The sequence below is a fragment of the Giraffa tippelskirchi genome, chromosome 2 (genome assembly GCF_054371585.1).
Source record: "Giraffa tippelskirchi isolate mGirTip1 chromosome 2, T2T-mGirTip1v1.2.pri, whole genome shotgun sequence".
Lineage (NCBI taxonomy): Eukaryota > Metazoa > Chordata > Mammalia > Artiodactyla > Giraffidae > Giraffa > Giraffa tippelskirchi.
Genome location: NC_137276.1, coordinates 234317911 through 234337715, shown reverse-complemented (window position 1 = coordinate 234337715; position 19805 = coordinate 234317911). Strand labels below are relative to the sequence as shown.

The 19805-nt window shown below is 50.6% G+C and overlaps 1 protein-coding gene across 3 annotated transcripts in view; it reads left to right on the top strand.

The window, feature by feature from the left end:
• Window positions 1-19805, top strand: part of RFTN1 (raftlin, lipid raft linker 1) — a 219685-nt gene that overhangs the window by 144175 nt on the left and 55705 nt on the right. For all 3 annotated transcript variants that reach the window (XM_081573281.1, XM_081573282.1, XM_081573283.1), the window contains one exon: window positions 12640-12982. In XM_081573281.1, coding sequence (XP_081429407.1) covers window positions 12640-12982 — 343 coding nt within the window. The remainder of the gene's footprint in view (window positions 1-12639; window positions 12983-19805) is intronic.

Sequence of the window (19805 nt, the reverse complement as noted above, 5' to 3'; positions counted from 1 at the left end):
ACTTCTTTAAACTCAGGTTCTTTTGCCTCAGTCACTTAACTGTGGTTCTGAGATTTGAGTTCCATGAAGACGCTCAAACTGGTTTTACAGAACATTCCCAGGAGTGTTAATAAGCCCTTGAGGTTCTTTGTCCCAAGCTTATAATTCCAGGGACACTGCTATTACCAAAGAATAAAGTTGGGGTTGTCAGTGCCAACAGGCCCAGGATTCTAGATTCCGGCTGGTTCTTTCTTTGCTTTGCTTTTCTGGAAATGCACTGTCTTATCTCGGGCATTGCCTTGTGAAAGAAGGCCCAGTGGAATGCCCAGCTAGGAGGCATTTTTTTCTTTTTCTAACCTTGATGAGAATTACTGAGACACAGGTGACCCTGTGTCTGTCTGGGTTTGCTTGGACGGTTCTGTCTTGTGCCTTTTGTCACAGCACAGCTTTTGCTTTCAAAAGTGTCAGATTGCTCAAAAGTTTGGACAGTAGGTCACCCGTGATTTGACACATCACATCGCGTCCTGTGGTACGTCACCTCGTAGTCCGTACCGCCGTCTCCCTTGTCCGTCCTTTCCCATGGCAAGTGTAGCCTCTTCTGACCTCTCCCATGAGCTCTGCAGTGACTCCTGGCCCCCGATCCCTCTCTCTGCCTCTCTCCCCCAGGCCCCTCCCCATCCGTACCACATCCTGCGGAAACATCAGTTCTCCTTGGGAAAGGCCTGATTGCATCCCTGCGGCCAGAAACTGTGACGGCATCTCATTGCCTACAGAGCAAAAATGCAGACTCTAAAGACTCAACGCTCTTGAAGATCTAGCCCCGGTTTTCACAATGTGGCTTAGAGGGTAGGGCGTTCTGTTGCAAATACACGCTGAGCAGTGTAAGAGGTGGAATATGGAGCCTGAAGCCAGGTTGACTAGGTTTGAATCCTCCCTGCGATCTTCTAGCTGTGTGCCCTTGGGCAAGCTAGGCAGCCTGTCTGTGTCTGTTTTCTAATCTGTAGCATGAGAATTTTTTTAAAAACCTGTTCTTTAAAAAAAAATTTATTGGAGTATAATTGCTTTACAACGTTGTGTTAGTTTCTGCTGTACAGCAGTGCAAATCAGCTCTATGTATGTATGTATCTATGTATGTATGTATATAGGGCTTCCTTGGGGGCTCAGTGGTAAAGAATCCACCTGTAATGCAGGAGACCCAGGTTCGATCCCCGGGTCAGGAAGATGCCCTGGAGGAAGGCATGGCAACCCACTGCAATATTCTTGCCTGGAGAATCCCATGGACAGAGGAAGTCTGATGGGCTACTGTGCATAGGTTTGCACGGAGTTGGACACAACCAAAACAACTGAGCATGCAAAGCACACACGTGCATATATCCACTCCCTCTTGGACATTCGCACCCCACTCCCTTCCCACCCCTCAGGGTGGTCACAGAGTACCGAGCTGAGTTCCTGTGCTCACCAGCAGCTTCCCACTAGCCGTCTGTTTTACACATGGCCGTGTATATATGTCACTGTTACATGAGGATGAAAGGAGGTAATCCACATAAAGCCCTTGGAACAGCTTTCGGTGCAGGGTAAGCGCTCAGTAAATGGAAGCTACTGTGATGATGGCTTTTTGGTGCAGGATGTGTGTCCTGCTCCGGGTAACTGAGCACACTTTCTTACCTCTTCACTTTGCTGGCCTTGTTCCTTCTTGGACTCCTTCCCCCAGACCATGCCTGTGTGCGTGGTTCCACCTGCGGGTCAGGTCGTTTTACCAGCCGTGGACTCTGGCAGCCACGGAACTGGCAAGTGGCAAAGTCTGGTGCATATCCTCTGACTTGCCCGTGCATCTCTGATGAAAGTCTATTTAAATGCTTGCTAACGTGAGATTTGGGGGGATTTGATGGCTCCATTGTCTTTGTGGGCATGCCCGGCCTTAGTGGAAGCCCGAGTCGGGGGTCTTGTAGCCGCGGCAGGAGATGCAGACCCTCCTGAGGTCCTGTGACTTGGAGGTCTGTCGGTGTTCCTGCCTGGATGATGCCAAGGTCTTTGCTTTTGCTCCGAGATCCTGGTCTGAGCTCATCCATGCAAAGTGCTGCTGACGGGCAGACGTCGAGGGGGATCAGGGCTTTGCAGGGCCCGTGCAGCTCTGCCAGAGGGGACCCCGTCCACCCAAGCCCCTGCCCTCCTGATGTGGGTGCCCCTGCCATGGCAGACTACTCTGGGAAGGGGAGAGCTCGGGTGTGGACATTGACTCCAGAAAGTACTCCTAAAAAACAATCTTCAGTTATACTGCAGGAAAGCTGAGAAAAGAAATCTAGAGCCGACCCGAGAAGAACACAGCCAAGACAAGGCGATGAATGCGGTGTCCATGCAGGCAAAACAGCCTAGAGCGCTGGCCCGGGCTCCACTCTGACCAAAACGTGTCAACAATACTGTGATCGGTGTGGTCTTAACTTGCTCAGTTTTGTTTGGTTTAAATATCAGTTGCCTTATATTCTCTTCTTCACTTTCATACATGTGGGTCAGCCAGTCATTCAGTTCAGTTGCTCAGTCATGCCTGACTCTTTGTGACCCCATGAACCACAGCATGCCAGGCCTCCCTGTCCATCACCAGCTCCCAGAGTTTACTCAAACTCATGTCCATTAAGTCGATGATGCCATCCAACCATCTCATCCTCTGTCGTCTCCTTCTCCTCCCACCTTCAATCTTTCCCAGCATCAGGGTCTTTTCCAATGAGTCAGTTCTTCGCATGAGGTGGCCAAAGTATTGGAGTTTCAGCTTCAACATAAGTCCTTCCAATGAACACCCAGGACTGTTCTCCCTTAGGATGGACTGGCTGGATCTCCTTGCAGTCCAAGGGACTCTCAAGAGTCTTCTCCAACACCACAGTTCAAAAGCATCAATTCGTCAGTGCTCAGCTTTCTTTGTAGTCCAACTCTCACATCCATACATGACTACTGGAAAAACCATAGCCTTAACTAGATGGACCTTTGTTGGCAAAGTAATGTCTCTGCTTTTTAATATGCTATCTAGGTTGGTCATAACTTTCCTTCCATGGAGTAAGTGTCTTTTAATTTCATGGCTGCAATCACCATATTCAGTGATTTTGGAGCCCCCAAAAATAAAGTCTGCCACTATTTCCACATCTATCTGCCATGAAGTGATGGGACCAGATGCCATGATCTTAGTTTTCTGAATGTTAGCTTTAAGCCAACTTTTTCACTCTCCTCTTTCACTTTCATCAAGAGGCTCTTTAGTTCTTCTTCACTTTCTGCCATAAGGGTGGTGTCATCTGCATGTCTGAGGTTATTGATATTTCTCCCAGAAATCTTGATTCCAGCTTGTGCTTCTTCCAGCTCAGCGTTTCTCATGATGTACTCTGCATATAAGTTAAATAAGCAGGGTGACAATATACAGCCTTGACGTACTCCTTTCCGAGTTTGGAACCAGTCTGTTGTTCCATGTCCAGCTCTAACTGTTGCTTCCTGACTTGCATACAGATTTCTCAAGAGGCACGTCAGGTGGTCTGGTATTCCCATCTCTGTAAGAATTTTCCACAGTGTAGTGATCACTCAGTCAAAGGCTCTGGCATAGTCAATAAAGCAGAAATAGATGTTTTTCTGGAACTCTCTTGCTTTTTCAATGATCCAGCGGATGTTGACAATTTGATCTCTGGTTCCTCTGCCTTTTCTAAAACCAGCTTGAACATCTGGAAGTTCATGGTTCACGTATTGCTAAAGCCTGGCTTGGAGAATTTTGAGCATTACTTTACTAGTGGGTGAGATGAGTGCAATTGTGCAGTAGTTTGAGCATTCTTTGGCATTGCCTTTCTTTGGGATTGGAATCAAAACTGGCCTTTTCCAGTCCTGTAGCCACTGCTGAGTTTTCCAAATTTGCTGGCATATTGAGTACAGCACTTTCACAGCGTCATCTTTTAGGATTTGAAATAGCTCAACTGGAATTCCATCACCCCCACTAGCTTTGTTTGTAGTGATGCTTTCTAAGGCCCACCTGACTTCACATTCCAGGATGTCTGGCTCTAGGTGAGTGATCACACCATTGTGATTATCTGGGTCATGAAGATCTTTTTTGTACAGTTCTTCTGTGTATTCTTGCCACCTCTTCTTAATATCTTATGCTTCTGTTAGGTCCATACCATTTCTGTCCTTTATTGAGCCCATCTTTGCATGAAATGTTCCCTTGGTATCTCTGATTTTCTCGAAGAGATCTCTAGTCTTTCCCATTCTGTTGTTTTCCTCTATTTCTTTGCATTGATTGCTGAGGAAGGCTTTCTTATCTCGCCTTGCTATTCTTTGGAACTCTACATTCAAATGGGCATATCTTTCCTTTTCTCCTTTGCTTTTCCCTTCCCGTCTTTTCACAGCTAGTTGTAAGGCCTCCTCAGACAGCCATTTTGCTTTTTTGCATTTCTTTTTATTGGTGGTGGTCGTGATTCCTGTCTCCTATACAGTGTCACGAACCTCCATCCATAGTTCATCAGGCACTCTGTCTATCAGATCTAGCCTCTTAAATCTATTTGTCACTTCCACTGTATAATCATAAGGGATTTGATTTGCGTCATGATTCACTAAACCTGAATGGTTTAGTGGTTTTCCCTACTATCTTCAATTTAAGTCTGAATTTGGCAATAAGGAGTTCATGATCTGAGCCACGGTTTGCTCCTGGTCTCGTTTTTGCTGACTGTATAGAGCTTTTCCATCTTTGGCTGCAAAGAACATAATCAGTCTGATTTTGGTATTGACCATCTGGTGATGTCCGTTTGTAGAGTCTTCTCTTGTGTTGTTGGAAGAGGGTGTTTGCTATGACCAGTGTGTTCTCTTGGCAAAACTCTATTAGCCTTTGCCCAGCTTCGTTCTGTCCTCCAAGGCCAAATTTACCTGTTACTCCAGGTGTTTCCTGACTTCCTACTTTTGCATTCCAGTCCCATATAATGAAAAGGACATCTTTTTTGGATGTTAGTTCTAAAAGGTCTTGTAGGTCTTCATAGAACCGTTCAACTTCAGCTTTTTCAGCGTTACTGGTTGGGGTGTAGGCTTGGATTACCTTGATATTAAATGGTTTGCCTTGGAAACGAACAGAGATCGTTCTGTCGTTTTTGAGATTGCATCCAAGTACTGCAGGGACTTAAGAGTTAGTAAGCAGTGGTCCTTCAAACTAAGCGCAGGCAGGTTGAGAAGGAGATCAGATGGACTCTTCAGAGTCTCTAGAGTGAGACCAAAAAGTATTGAATCCAGGAGGTCAACGTTGGTGCCTGTTTGCTTCCCCAGACCTAGTGCTCAGCACATAGTATATACTGAGTAAGTAATTAGTGAGTGAATTAATCGTTAGTATTATTCCCATTCTACAGATTAGGAAACTGAGGCTCAGATAAATCAACTGGGTTGACCAATGACATAGCTGGGTGAGTGGCAGGGCTGGGTCCAGAGCTTTAAGTGTCAGACTCCTTGTCTCGGGCTCGTTCTGAGACCTGTCAGTCATTGAAGGAGAAAACCACCACACCAGAAGGGCTGTGTGATCTTTCCGTGTGGCCTCGTAACCCAGCTGAATACACAGCAGCACTTGGTAAAAGTTTCAATTCCTGAAGCTATGTGTTAACACATCAGAACTAAAGACCACTTCAGACCTGAGCTTCAACCTGTGTTATTTTTGAACCTCCATTTTCGGAAAGCTGTACAAGAGCTCAGACGACAGAAGATGAGAAGGGTTGTGTGTGTGTGTGTGTGTGTGTGTGTGATAAAATATTCACCGTAAAGACTCACATGTAATTGTGCACCCAGAACAGCATTTTTGTGTCTGTTCTTGACATATGGTTCGTGCCTCTGTTTGTAGGTTCCCTTTGTATGTCACGGGTCCCCAGAGACTTTAAAGTGTCAGCTCTCACAGAATGGTAGAATGCTGGCCCCTGTGTTACAGAGGGGGTCAGAGTGGTCAGTGGTCTGGTTTAGGGTCCATTTGGGATGTCTTTATGTGTGAGTCTTGGTCTTTACCCTCTGTTATATGCCTGTGCAGTCACTGTTGAAAACCCTGTTTCTGTCGCTTGGTATTTAATATGGTTTATTATGCTCTATATCGGCAGTGTCCAGTAGAACTTTCTGTGATGATGGAAGTATTCTACATTTGCACCAGACGTTCTATATTTGCATTCAGTAGGGCAGTCACCAGCCACTGGGGCCATCAAACACTTGAAATGTGGCAGGCGTGACTGAGGAGTTGAATTTTTAATTTTATTTTATTTGAACTAATTTAAATTTAAATATTAATGGTCACACTTGGCTAGTGGCTACTATCATATTGGATAACGCATCTTTATATTTTCAAAAAGTCAGTAAGTTTCTGATTCTCAGCCTTAATTAGCATGTTAGTTATAGGGATTCCAATAAGTTCATCCGGAAGTTAGAAATTGCCTATAGAAATTAAATCTACCAATTAAAGATTTAATTCCTTTACCGAAAAACATGGCAGGGAGACTTCTTTCACCCGGGCAACAGTAAGTGCGGCCCACCTTCTTCTGCACGTCAGCTTCTCCTCGGGGACCTTTAATCATCACCAGACTGAGTCCTTTTCTTTGTTCCCCTGTTCAGGGCCCACTTCTCTCCCTGCCTTTGGGGAGCCCTTTGCCAGCCCTTCCTTTCACGCTCGGTCTGGTTTAGGTTTGGAGATAATCCATCAACCTGCTGCTACAGTCTTCTTCCCCTCATTCGCTTCATCTGCTTTTCTCCTGTGTGACGTTTCTGCAGAGAAACAGCTCATAATGTTATCTATCCATCTGTCTGTCTGTATCATGAGACTGAAATTGAGATTGATTTACATTACTGGCCCACATGATTGTGGGAGCTGGTCAGTCCCAAGCCTCCAGGGCGATTGGGTAGACAGACGTTTAGGGTAAAAGTGATGTTGCAGTCTCAAGTCTGAAGGCTGAAAACTCGGGCAGGTTGTCTGGAGGCAGAATTCCTTCTTCTTTGGAGCACCTTGCTCTTCGCTTTTAAGGCCTTCAACTGATTGGCAGAGGCCTGTCCACATTATAGAGGGTGACTTGCTTTTCTGAAAGCCAGTGGACTGTAGGTATCAGCTACATCTAAAAGTATCTTTACAGCATCTAGACTAGTGTTGACAATTAGTCACTGTAGTTTTATCCAGGGTGACACATAAAATGAACCATGATGCCTTCTTCGTTAGATTCAGACCGAACGGTCCTAGGCTGTCTCTGGCCCTTCACCTGTGCCATCTCCTGTGGCCGGTGGGTACTCCAGTCCTCTTGACCTGTTAGCAGGAGTCTTTTCTGCTGCCTTTCCTGTGTTACCTGTGGCTTCCATGTTTACCAAATCCAGTCGGTACCCCATTTCTCCCTTACTGGTTTTACCCTCATTGCTAAATGTACTCTAAACAAGTATGTGTTTGATCCAAGACAGTGTATATTTACACTCAGCAGCAGCAGCATGGCATTCATTTTGAAAGTAGAGTAACAGACAGTATGTCCTAGATTTTCAGGGACTATCCCAACGTCATGGTGTTACTTTTAATAAAAATGATTCTTGAAATATTTAACCAAAGATGATATCATTTTCTGATGCATTGAGACTTTTTATAAAAAGAAATTTTTTTCAGTAGAAAAAAGAAACCAAAAAAAAAAAAGAAATAAGAAACCTTTTTCACATTATTATGTCTGGTTTTAGGTTGGGAGAATATAATTGTCACATTTGTTCTTACTCATCACAGAGTTGAACGAAGTCTTGGGTCAGTTGAAAACTGTCTGGTTTAATCTTTGGTGCTTAAACCAGCAATTGTTACTCTCTTAAGTGTTGGGGGTGGGGTTGTTCTTAAATGCAGCCGATGTGATAAAAAGGTGGATGAGGGTGTATTTCAGTTAAATCTTGTACTGAGTGGGCATCTTGGGACAGTTTAGGTTGTATATTGTGGAGGAGTACTGTCATTCAGGAGCACTGATCTGCGTTAAGATACTCAGAGTCGGATCCAAGCTTTGCCATGATCTAATTGCAATTGTTAGAGAAATTACGTGGGCTTGTGTGTGACAGTCTGTGGGGAACTCCTTCCCCAGAGTGGCTTGAATATTCAGGGTTTGATCTTCTGTATGGATTTGATTCCATGCTCTTGAAGACCTGCCATAGCTTGAAGTCATGGTGGTGTCCAGCAGCAGCTGGTGAGTCCCTGAAAGTGAAGTGACCTGGATGTCTGGAGGATGGGGGTGGGATTCCAGAAACATCACAGGTTGGTCTTGCAGGACATGGTGAGTGGACACATGGGTTACAGAAAGGAAGGAGCTGAAGAAGAGGCACCTTGACCCCAGTTTGAGACCCATGGTGGACCCATCAGCTGTGATCATTGGCCATGGAGGTCTGAGCCCCAGAGAAAAGGCAGGGCTGGGGAGTCCAAACTTGGGAATAATTAACACATGACTAGTGGCTAAATCTGAGTGAGTATCTCCTAAATCTGAGGAGGTTCCCATGGGTGTGAGGAGAGCTGGTGGTCAGAAGTGCACCCTGATGAACACCGTCTCATGCCCGCCTTTCTGAGGTTTGTGCGACTTGCTTAACGAAAGTTATAAATGAAGGAATGAGTGAATGAGAAACAGTCGACTTTGGTTTGACACCTCTAGAAAAATCAAAGGTGTCGCAGCCCCTAGGGCCTAGCCAAATATTGATCTTTGTAAAATCTAAGTGTGGGTTTTCTGGTTAAAAAGACTGCTTACCCTTTCTGGTAAACAATTTGGCAGCCTGCACCCAGCCTTTGAAGAGCTGATATCCCTTGGCCCATCCATTCCGCTTCCAGGAATCCCCCCCCAACAGCTGCAGACAGATTCATTCACAAGGGTGTTTCATGTTCTTGAGATACACGTTCCCTGGAAGGTTTGCCTGGGGGGGAGGGAGCGTCTTTGCCATTTACCTTGAGCATCTTTTTAAGAGTCTTGATTATTAATCAATGCTAAGTGTAGGATACAACACTTTTGTTAATGTTTAAGATAAAAGATGAGCATTCGGAGAAATCTGTGCTTTGCCCTTGGACACTACCCACCCTCTCACCGCACCATCCGCTCTCCAGAGTTGCTGTGTTGGGTCAGTTAGGGACCCGCTGCTGCTGAGTGAAGTCTGAGACTTTGCTGTCTTGTTATTTGGTGCTATCCATTTTATGGCCCTTGTGATTTCTGGTCCAGCCTCATTTCTGGGCGCTCCTGGCTTCTCATGTCATGTTCCAGAAAAATTTCTAGAAATTTCTTCAATACCCAGGCTGTTGCACACCATCAGGCCTTGGACCTTGATGATCCTTCTGTCTCCTGACCTGCACTGCCCTGTCCCTTTCTTTCACCTAGCTGGTGAACTCCTATTCATCCTTCAAAGCCTCCTGCAGACTGAGTTCCTAAATAGGTTTTGTTTAGCATGATATTTGGGGAAAAACTTGAATCTGCGTGTTGTAGGGGAGGCTCACGCACTCCAGCTCTGCCATGGCCTTCGCCTCCTCCAGCTGTGTCACTCTGTTTCCTTTGTAATAGCCCTGACCTTCTGTGAGAAAGGTCTCAGGGTCCCCTTCAGGCAGAAGTAATCACTTTCTGTACCTTTATATCCATTACTGCGCTTAGCTTCTCTATGAAAATTTTCTGAAATGTGTACTTCTTTTCAGTTATAAAGGTGATATGTATGCTTGTTAGATGAATTTTGTAATATTACACATATAGCTATCATAATGCTGTGTTTTAAAAGTTTAGAATCTTTATTTTTTTTTTTATCAGTGTAAGTTTTTAATGGGATAATTAACATTCTTCTTTATTTTTTATGTAACATCATAACATAAGCATTATTGTGCCAGGTTAGTATAATTATTTTTAAAATCTGTTTACAGTAATCAGCTGAGTCTTTTGACAGTCACGACCCCTGTTTTGTGGCCCCAGCACCTAAGCATGATGCTGTTTTGAGCCAGTGTAGGAACTTAATAAATGTTTGTTGGTTTGTTGGATTCTAGAGCTGAAGTATCAATCTCCATCCCTGCCTTCCAGGAGTCATTCAGGAAGAAGAGACACAGATCCACTCATTATTTAATGTGATCGTTCACTCATTCATTCACCAGATCCTTATTGATCACCTACTATATGTTAGGCAAGTCACTAGCAAATTACGCTTCTCTCTTATTGACCATGAGCTACTCCATTGCGTTTCCCTTTTGCCTGTGCTCGGAACCTCGGAGCTTAGCTTCCCTCAGCCTCAGGCTGTTTGGTATAATCATCTCCTCGTTGTTTTGTTTTATAACAGTTTGTGACCTGCGTCTTCTTTTAGAAGCTTTCTAAAACAGTTTCTAAAAATAGGAAGATAGCGTAGGTTAATGGGTAAAAAATGAATTTTCAGAATGGAAATGATGACTTCAAGGTGTTTTTTTTTAAAAAACGTTTGAAGTGTGAGTTGAGCTGGCTGCGGGCATTTGTGTGGACACGTGCATATCCGAGAACTTGATGCTTTGACATGTGTCCACTTGGCCTTGTACTTAAGAGAATGAACTTGGACCTGAGCCAAACCTGACTTGGAACCTGGCTGCCCAAGCTCGCTTTATGACTTTAATGTCTCTGGGCTTCAGTGTCCTCATCTGAAATGAAGGTAATGATACCATGTAGGGTTGTTCGAGGATTAAGCCAAACCGTTAATATAAAATGCACGGTGCAGGGTTTGACACAGGGTAATCATTACATCTAGTGCAGGCTAGACGTGGAAGGACAGATGCTGAAGCTGAGACTCTAATACTTGGGCCACCTCATGTGAAGAGTTGACTCATCGGAAAAGACCCTGATGCTGGGAAAGATTGAGGGCAGGAGAAGGGGACGACAGAGGATGAGATGGTTGGATGGCATCACCGACTCTATGGACATGAGTTTGGGTAAACTCTGGGAGTTGGTGATGGACAGGGAGGCCTGGCGTGCTGCAGTCCATGGGGTCGCAAAGAGTCAGACACGACTGAGCGACTGAACTGAACTGAACTGGGCTGTACGTTCGTATTACTGCTCCAGATCATTTTCCAGAATGGCCAGGGCAGAAGTAAAGTGACCTTCTGCCTTAAGTTAGGGTGGGTCATCCGTGGAGGGCGGCCCAGGCTGGCTTCTCCTTTAGAGGGGAGCTCGTGCTGCTGATTTTTACTCATTCTCAGATGGCAGGAGAGGGTCGCCGCTGACGCCTGGCGGCTTTCTGAGATCATCCACTCGGGGATTGGTGACTGAGCCTCCCAGAGCGCCGAGGTCTCCCCCTCCTGCTGCTTTTGTAAAGTGACTTGAGCACCCTTGCCCAATGAGTCCCCTACAGCTCGCCTTCTGATTTTGGCCAGCTCTTGCTTTTGTTTAGCTTTTCCTTTCCATTTGTCCTTCACTTATGACAGTTACATTCAGTTGCCTGGGGGCGGGGGGGCTGCGTTTTTGGGGAGGGGAGGGTTCACACGGCCCAGAACTCGGTGCAGCCGTGTGTCCCCCCTCTTGAGGCTCAGCAGGTAAGAAGGTGCACCTGTTACCTGGGCCGGATGCGGGGTGGAGAGCCGTGGGTCAGCCCGTGCAGTACCCGCAGGCTGGGCATGGTCTTCGGGCGTCCTTGCTTCCCCATGGGCTGCTGGCCTCAGAGGTCCCCTCTCTCGGGGTATGCCATAAGCTTTTGCACACTGGTGATTCTCGCCACCTTTGCCTTTCTCTGCCAGAGCAATTGTTTCAGAGAGGAAGCTCTTTCGGTCATAAAATGTCATCTGGTAGTTAGTATGTGGTTATATAGATGTATTGAGTTATATAGTAGCCTGATTAGCAGGAAGTAGGTGATTCATCAGAAAAAAAAAACACACAAAAAAATAGACTCTTACCAAAATGAGCTTCCTCTTTCAGCCTCTTTTTGTTCCAGCTCATCCTTTTAGAACCTTTTTTCAGCTTCTTAGGAAAAAAATTACTAATTGGGACTAACGTAGTGTTTCACAGAGAGGCCATCCCAGCCCTTCACAGTCAAATGCTTTATTTTTTTTACAGTTTAAGAAAACAAGCCCCAAGCTGTCTGTCCCCAGTCAGGCCAGAGTTGGGGTGCGGGCACCGCCTTGAGGAGGTGGAGCCTTGGCCAGCTTGAGAGATTTCACGTTCAAACAGGAACATTCAGACTTCCCTGGTGCTCCATTGGTTAAGACTCAGTGCAATGGGGCCTGGGTTCGATCCCTGCTTGGAGAACTCAGTTCAGTTCAGTTCAGTCTCTCAGTCGTGTCTGACTCTTTGCAACCCCGTGGACTGCAGCACGCCAGGCCTCCCTGTCCATCACCAACTCCCAGAGTTTACCCAAACTCATGTCCATAGAGTCGGTGATGCCATCCAACCATCTCATCCTCTGTCGTTCCCTTCTCCTCCTGCCCTCAATCTTTCCCAGCATCAGGGTCTTTTCCAGTGAGTCAGTTCTTCGCATCAGGGGGCCAAAGTATTGGAGTTTCAGCTTCAGCATCAGAGAACTAAGATCCCATTTTCTGTATGATACGGCCACACACACACTAAGATCCCATTTTCTGTGTGATGCGGCCACACACTCACACACACACACACACACACTGGGAAACACCCTCCGAGGCCTCCCTGAGGTGCCACCTGTGTCCCTACTCTGATGGAACGTCCGGTTTACCTGTTTCCCTTGGTTTGGTTTGCCTTGCAGATCCAGGAGGCTGCGAGTCGCGGCCTGAAGTTCGTCGGGGTCGTGCCTCAGTACCGCTGCCCTGGGAGCCCGGCGGGCGGCTGCCCCCCATCAGATGCCCGGGATGAGACAAAGGAGCCTGGTGGTCATGGGGCTGCGGAGGAGCTGAGGGCTGCAGACACTGCAGTGGGGACGGACGGAAGCCCGGAGCCCCGCCAGGGCCCCCGAGGGGAGACGCCCACCGCCCAGCAGTCCGGCTCGCCCCCGGGAGAGGGGGACGGCGCAGAGTCTAATGCTCGAGGGACTCCGGAGGGACCAGATGCTGACCTGCCATCGGAAGGGCCTGGAGAGCCTCACTCGGCCAGTAAGTATGTCAGCGCTACGACTCTGAGCCGCTGGGAGAGCGGCTGCTAGCTTTTCAGTAATCGCCAGGGGCCTTTTAGGAAAGTGAATGGAATTTGAGTGTAGAGATGGCAGTCCATCAAAGCCATCAACCAGTTTTCCGGGCCTCCTGACTCTTTTCCTTCCTGAGCCTGTGCCTTCTGGGGGTGGGGGGTGGGCAGACCACGTGATGCTGACTTGTCGCAGCTCCAGAATGTCACGTGTGCAGCAGGTTCTAGAATGCAAGGTGTTTTCTCCCCCACGCCCACGCGCTGCCCCCCAAATTACCCCATGTGACCCCAGGAAGCGTGGTGATGGCTGGGCACTGGTGCAGAAAGCACCGTCCACGTCTGGTCCTCTTGTTTTGAATTTCTGCCTAAAGAAGGAAATCCAGAGTGCTGGCTGAGGACTAGGTGAGCAGGAAGCTGCTGATTCAGCCCTCACGCTGTAAACAGCCAGGCTTCGGGGGGTTTGTCTCGTGGACAGACGAGTGCTGTGCAGCACACGCGGCCAGGGAGAGGCCACCGGGAAGCGACTGCTCTGAGTCGCAGGGTTTAGCGGCCGCCAGGGCACGGACTTTAGGTTGGAGGAGGCTGGCAGCTGGTGTTAATAAAAGCTTCCTTCTTCCTGCAATGTGGATGGCCACTTTGCATCGTCGCCCCCTTTGCAGCTGAGTACAGAGAGGTTCAGAGAGTCCATCCGTCGTCCAGGCTGGAAGCAGATCTGCTGGATGAGCCCGGGCCGGCTCCCCACCTGGACTTTCCTCTGTGATGCTCAGACAGACGGTCAGGGTTTACTGAGGCCCTCAGACTGCAGACAGTGAAGTTTCTCTTTGTTTCCCCGTGATTCCATTTCACTTTCCTGCTCCAAGAAATCTCGCGTCCCGCCGTTTCCTGGAAGCCAGGCCGTTGCATGAGCTGTCTACCCTTTGGAAGGTGACGAGTGGGAAGACTGATGGCAGGAGGCCCAGGTCTTAGGGAGACTTTCTCTTTAGGCCTTTCTGGATCATCTCCCTGGTTAATGTCATTGGTGGTGGTGGTTTAGTCGCCAAGTCATGTCCGATTCTTGCAGCCCCATGGACTGTAGCCCGCCAGGTTCGTCTGTCCATGGAATTCTCCAGGCAAGAACACTGGAGTGGCTTTCCATGCCCTCCACCAGGGGATCTTCCCCACCCAGAAGTTGAACCCGGGTCTCCTGCATTGCAGGCAGATTCTTTACCAACTGAGCTGTGAGGGAATCCCCTGGTTACTGTTATTATTTATATACTAATTCTTGAGGGTTAGCTTCTTATAAATGATGAGAAACTGCTTATGTTTGAGAATAGAAAAGGGTGAGGGACTTCTCTAGACGTCCAGAGGTTACGACTCTGCACTTCCCCTGCAGGGTGCACAGGTTCAGTCCTTGGTCAGGGAACTAAGATCCCACGTGCCACATGGTGCAGCCAAAAAAAAAAGAGAGAGGGTGAAATAGCTTTTCTTCTTATGTCATAGATCCTGAAAAGAAAATTGTGGGATGGTTAACTCTGGGGCTTGTTTCCAAGGATGATTTAGAAGGGGAGAGGGTAGCTACCTCACTTCTGGGAGAGATTAGGACTAGTGTTTCATCAGGGCCTCCATTTGTGGTGGCTCAGATGGTAAAGAATCCACCTGCAATGCAGGAGACCTGGGTTCAATCCCTGCGTTGGGAAGATCCCCTGGAGGAGGGCATGGCAACCCACTCCAGTACTTCTGCCTGGAGAATCCCATGGACAGAGAAGCTTGGCGGGCTACAGTGCATGGGGTCCCAAACAGCTGAGCATGACTGAAGCGACGGAGGACGCATGCCAAAGGAAATGTCCATTTAAAGCACTCTGAAGTAGGAGCCCTTACGACTGGGATACAGGCCCCATCATCCTGACCATTGCCCCCAGCTCTGCACGGAGCCCTGGCTTTGAGACAGGATGCCATTGATACCAAAGAGCCCCTCGGGAGTTTCAGATGTTCCCTGTTCCGGAGCGCATCTCCTGCAAGACTTCCTCCAGACCGCCCGCCTCCCGGGGTTGAGTAACCGGGAAGACTTGTCCCAGGACTTTCCCCCCAGGGCCCCCTGCTGTCCTGCGACTGTTCCCTCCCTCAGACCCTTGCCCCATCGCTGAGTGCACAGAGTCCCCCCCCCCAAACACCCAAGTGTCTTGGCCTGCGCCTCATTTCCTCAAACCCCTGTTCTCTCCTGGAAAACCAGAACCTTCTGAGGAATGCAAGGTTCAGGTGTGTCTGGAGTGTGGGAACTGCAGCTGTGAGGGGCGATGGTGCCCCCGACCCCCAGTCCTGCTTGGTAGGCGGCCGTCTGTCTGCCTGTCGTCTGCTCATGAGCCTGGCTATCAGCTCTCTGCGTAGGAGGCCTCGGGTCTCCGAGACTTAGGCAGCTCACTGTGACCCTTATGTCTCTTCTGCTGGAATAAATGAATCTTGGGCTCTTTCTCATCAGCCCGTGAACACACAGGGCTTACTGATGCCCAGGCTTGGCCTCACAGAGGACAGACAGAGGACAGTCATGATGGTGACAAGCCCCCTGTGGCTGGTTCTCAGCTTGCCTGTGTGACCGTGCATCACAACAGCTTTATGACAGAAGATGCTCTTACTGTGCCTATATCACAGATAAAGGAAGTGGCCTGTGTGCCCTCATAGGGTTACACTTTACCTCATAGTTTGAGAGTTAGTGCTTCCCTGCTGGCTGAGCTGGTAAAGAATCCGCCTGCAATGCGGGAGACCTGGGTTGGATCCCTGTGTTGGGAAGATCCCCTGGAGAAGGGAAAGGCTACCCACTCCACTATTCTGGCCTGGAGCATTCCATGGACTGTATAGTCCATGGGGTCACAAAGAGTCGCACACGACTGAGCGACTTGCACGTGAGCATCAGTTGAGCATAGTTTCCGTCTCCTCGAAGGCTGCCCAGGGATGCCGTCCCCGGCGGTCAGCTGGCCCGGCCCTCAGCTCAGCCCAGCTTCCGTCCTGCTTGTTTTCCCGGGGCGTCCACGCACGACCGCGTCTCCCAGCGCCCCCGCCCCGCTTTCAGTCCCCCTCCACTCAGAGTCCCCTAAAGGAGGGCAAAGTGCTTTAACTCCACTTCCTGCCGGGTGGGTTTAAATAGGCAATCGCAGCAACACAATTAAAAAAAGATCCGGGAGGCGTCTCCCTCCTCCCCCTGCCGCTCCGCCTTTAATTCATCCGCTGTATCGGCGCCGGGGGCTCTGCGCCGGGGGTTCAGCGTGGCCCTGCGGGCTCTGGTCCGTCCGGGTGCCCCCCCCTGCACCGCTGGGCCGCGGGACCCCTCGGGTCCAGGGCTTCTGCCCCCACCTCCACCCGGGCTGCGCTCGTCCCGGGAGCGTGCTGTCGGCTCTCTGTCCCGACTGGACGGGCCTCCTCCGAGCCTCGCTGCGGTGGGCTTCCCTCCACACCTGCCTCGTTCCCGGCCGCAGGTGGACTCAGGGCCCCCGGGAAAAGCCGTCCAGCCCCGGCGCTGGGCTCCCGGTCCATTTCTGTGCCGGGGTGGAGCGGGGGCAGCTTCCTTCATTTACCGTAAGCAGGCCAGGGCTCGGGAAGCTCAGAGCAGCATCCCTGGACCGTATTCCCCGGCCTTCTCCACTGGCCTCCGGCATCCCTGTCTGGTCCCTGGCGCTGCAGCGTCAGTAGGAGAAACTATGATGCCGCACAGGTTCACGCAGATTCAGCTTGTTCTCACTGTCACCCCAGTAATGACGCAGCATCGTCCCCGAGTTGCCCTGTCACCCTGCGCCCGCTCACGTGAAATGTCCAGAATGCAGAAGCCTGAGCCGGATCTCCGTGTCCCCCTTCTCCAGGGCCTTCTATGAGCAAGCCTCTGGCAGGCAGCTCCTTCTGGGGGGATGCTCCCAGAGTCTGCCCTCCCTCACCGGGGCTGGCCCTCCCCTCCCAGAGCCCCCTGGACAGCTCTGCCCTGGGGTCTGTGCAGCCCCCGCCTGCCGCCGACGTCTGTCTGTTTGCGCTCAGTCCATTAACAGCAGTGGCTGAGCACCTCCCCGCCCACCGACGGCGGCAGCAGCTCCTACTCTCTGTGCACTGATGAAACCAGCCTCCCGTGAGGTTCGGGAAACAGCCCGGGGCTGGGGGGTTAGGAAGAGTCTTAAGGATGTTGAAGCTGAAGCTCCAATCCTTTGGCCAACTGATGGGAAGAGCTGACTCATTGGAAAAGACCCTGATGCTGGGAAGGATTGGGGGCGGGAGGAGAAGGGGACGACAGAGGATGAGATGGTTGGATGGCATCACCGACTCGATGGACATGAGTTTGGATAGACTCCAGGAGTTGGTGATGGACAAGGAGGCCTGGCGTGCTGCGGTTCATGGGATCGCAAAGAGTCAGACACGACTGAGTGACTGAACTGAACTGAACTGAACTGGCTTAGCCGCTGCCAGCTTGTGATTCTGGGGAATCCATTTAAGGCTTCTGGGGCGTAGAAGGGACACAGTTTCCCCGTGGAGGTGGGCATCACAGGAGACGGTGGCGGTGACGACCCTCACTGACACACTCACGTCCCGCAGCTGCTAACATCCCAACATGTGGACCCCGCGATTGCTGTGCAGCTGGCGGGTCCCACGCTCTGCCTGGCGAGCCGACCTCCCCCAGACCCAGAGGCGCCCCCCGCTGCACCCACACAACACGTGGCTTCACCCCTGCCCTCTGGCACCTGGCTGGGCCTGAGGCCCCTCCTCCCTCTCGCCCCTTGGTGCCCGCCACCCCGCCCTCCTAGCGTAACCTTTGGCCTCAGCCCTCCTGCGTGACCTCAGCCGCCCAGGACGCCCGCCCAGTCTGGCTCCCGGGCTGAGTCTGGCACCCACTTGTCCCTTCCACCCCCGCCGACGTGCCAGCCGTCTCCTTCTCCCCATCCAGCCCCGGGAGCTCGTGCTTTCCACCTGACTCTGAGCCCAACCTCCCTCCTGCCGCCTGGAGGTCCTCCGGGGTGCCTGGATCCCGTCTGCTCAACCCGTGGGTCACCGTCTCTCAGGGGCCCCAGCTATAGACAGACTGCAGGCGTCTGCCCGTGCCTACATCCCTACTGCCCGGCACCCGCCTCGGACCCGGGTATCTGCCTTCTTCCTCCTAGTTGCCGGGAAGCCTGGCTGGCTGGCAGCGCCCAGCTGGTCCCAGCTGCGGGCACCCCACACCCCCCCGCCCCGGCCGCTTGCACTTTTTTGGCTGAGGTCAGTCCAGCGAACACAGTTGCAGCCCCGGCCATGTTTTCTAGACTGCCACCTTTTCTGGACACCCAGGGTCTAAATGGCACTAGACCAGGCCCCCCCCTCCCCCCCCCGTGTGCAAGGGGGTCAGAGGAGATGAGACAGAAGTAGAAATACAAGACAGAACCGTCTCGAGGCTGCTTGGGTACCCTGCCAGGCCCGGCCTGCAGCCATCCATCCTCAGAACATTCTCAGCAACAATGCCTTCCCCTCCTTTGGGACTCGGTCCCGTGTCTGGAAAAATCTTCCAGCTGGGGTCAGGGCAGAGTCAACGGAGCAGCTGAGAAAATGTAAACACACTTGGTCTTCTTTGTGGAATCCCTGGTGACCGCTCCTGTGAGGATGTGTACTGGAGAGCCGGAATATTAAACATCAAGGGGTGTCGTTTGGGGACAGTTTCTCTTGGCTGGTTTCCAGGTGAGGACCGTGCCTGGGGAGCCGGTGGGACAGAGTTTACTGCAGGGCTGGGCATCTGCAAGCAGGCTTCTTCCAAGGTTTCATGGCTGCTCATGCTTTGGAGGCTCATGATTCCAACAGCCTTCCTTTTTCCTTCCCGAAAAGTTTATTTCTGTCTCTGGCTCCGGCCCTGCTCCCCGGGGAGGACCCAGATGGAGCGCCGGGCGCGCTGTCAGCCCCCGCCGCCGGCCCAGTCTGCAGGCTCTGTCTTCGCGGCCCTGGGCCTGCACCCGCCTTCTCCTCTGGCCTTCCCCTTTTCTGTTTCATTATGCGTGTGGGGAAGCCGTGGTTCTGTCTTGCCATGTGACTGGGGCCCTTCTGTGTGATCCAGTGTTGGGCCGCTTGTCAGTCCCCCATGTGGAGGCCGTGACTTCTTTTTCTTAGCCTGCCTGCTCTCGGGCTTGATCGTAGCTGAGCGCGGTGACGGGTGCTCTGGCCCCCTTGGGGGTCACCTGAGGACAGCTTCCCTAGTCTCTGCCTGCCCGTGTTCTCTGGAATGGGCAGGTGCCCCAGGCACTAATGCCCCGGGAATGGCCTCAATCCCTGAGGACAGATGCCCACATTCCTTGCCTCTCATAGGGCAACACGCGGCATCTCCGGTCCGCAGTAACCTGCTCGTGGATGCCTGCCTTGGCTTTCTTCTCCTCCTCGTTTCTTATCCCTGTTCCCTCACTCTTATGGTCTGAGATTACTCCCCAAAGAAACAGCTTGCATCCCAAAGTTTACAGGGTTTGCTTTTGAAGAAACGAAGTCAAGGCCTCCCCAAAGCCTGGCTCACACTCTTCCCTTTCAGCAACCACAGCTCTTATTTGAACCCCCGACTCCTTGGACTGGAAAAGGCCTGGGCACTTCCTGTCCCACCCCCCAGCCCTAATCCCATTGCTTGATTCTCTTCCCTTACAAACCTTTCTCTGCATGACGCCATGGCTAACGCTTGTATTTGAAACTCACAGAATAGTCAGGGGATTGCTAGCTCCACATACCAAGAGCTAGTTTCTCCCCTGAAAGCACTTGCTGGCTGCCTTTTCGATGGCTTCCTGAGTCAGGGAAGTGGACCAAGGAAATAATTCGGGGTGGGGATGAGGCACAGGCCAGCGT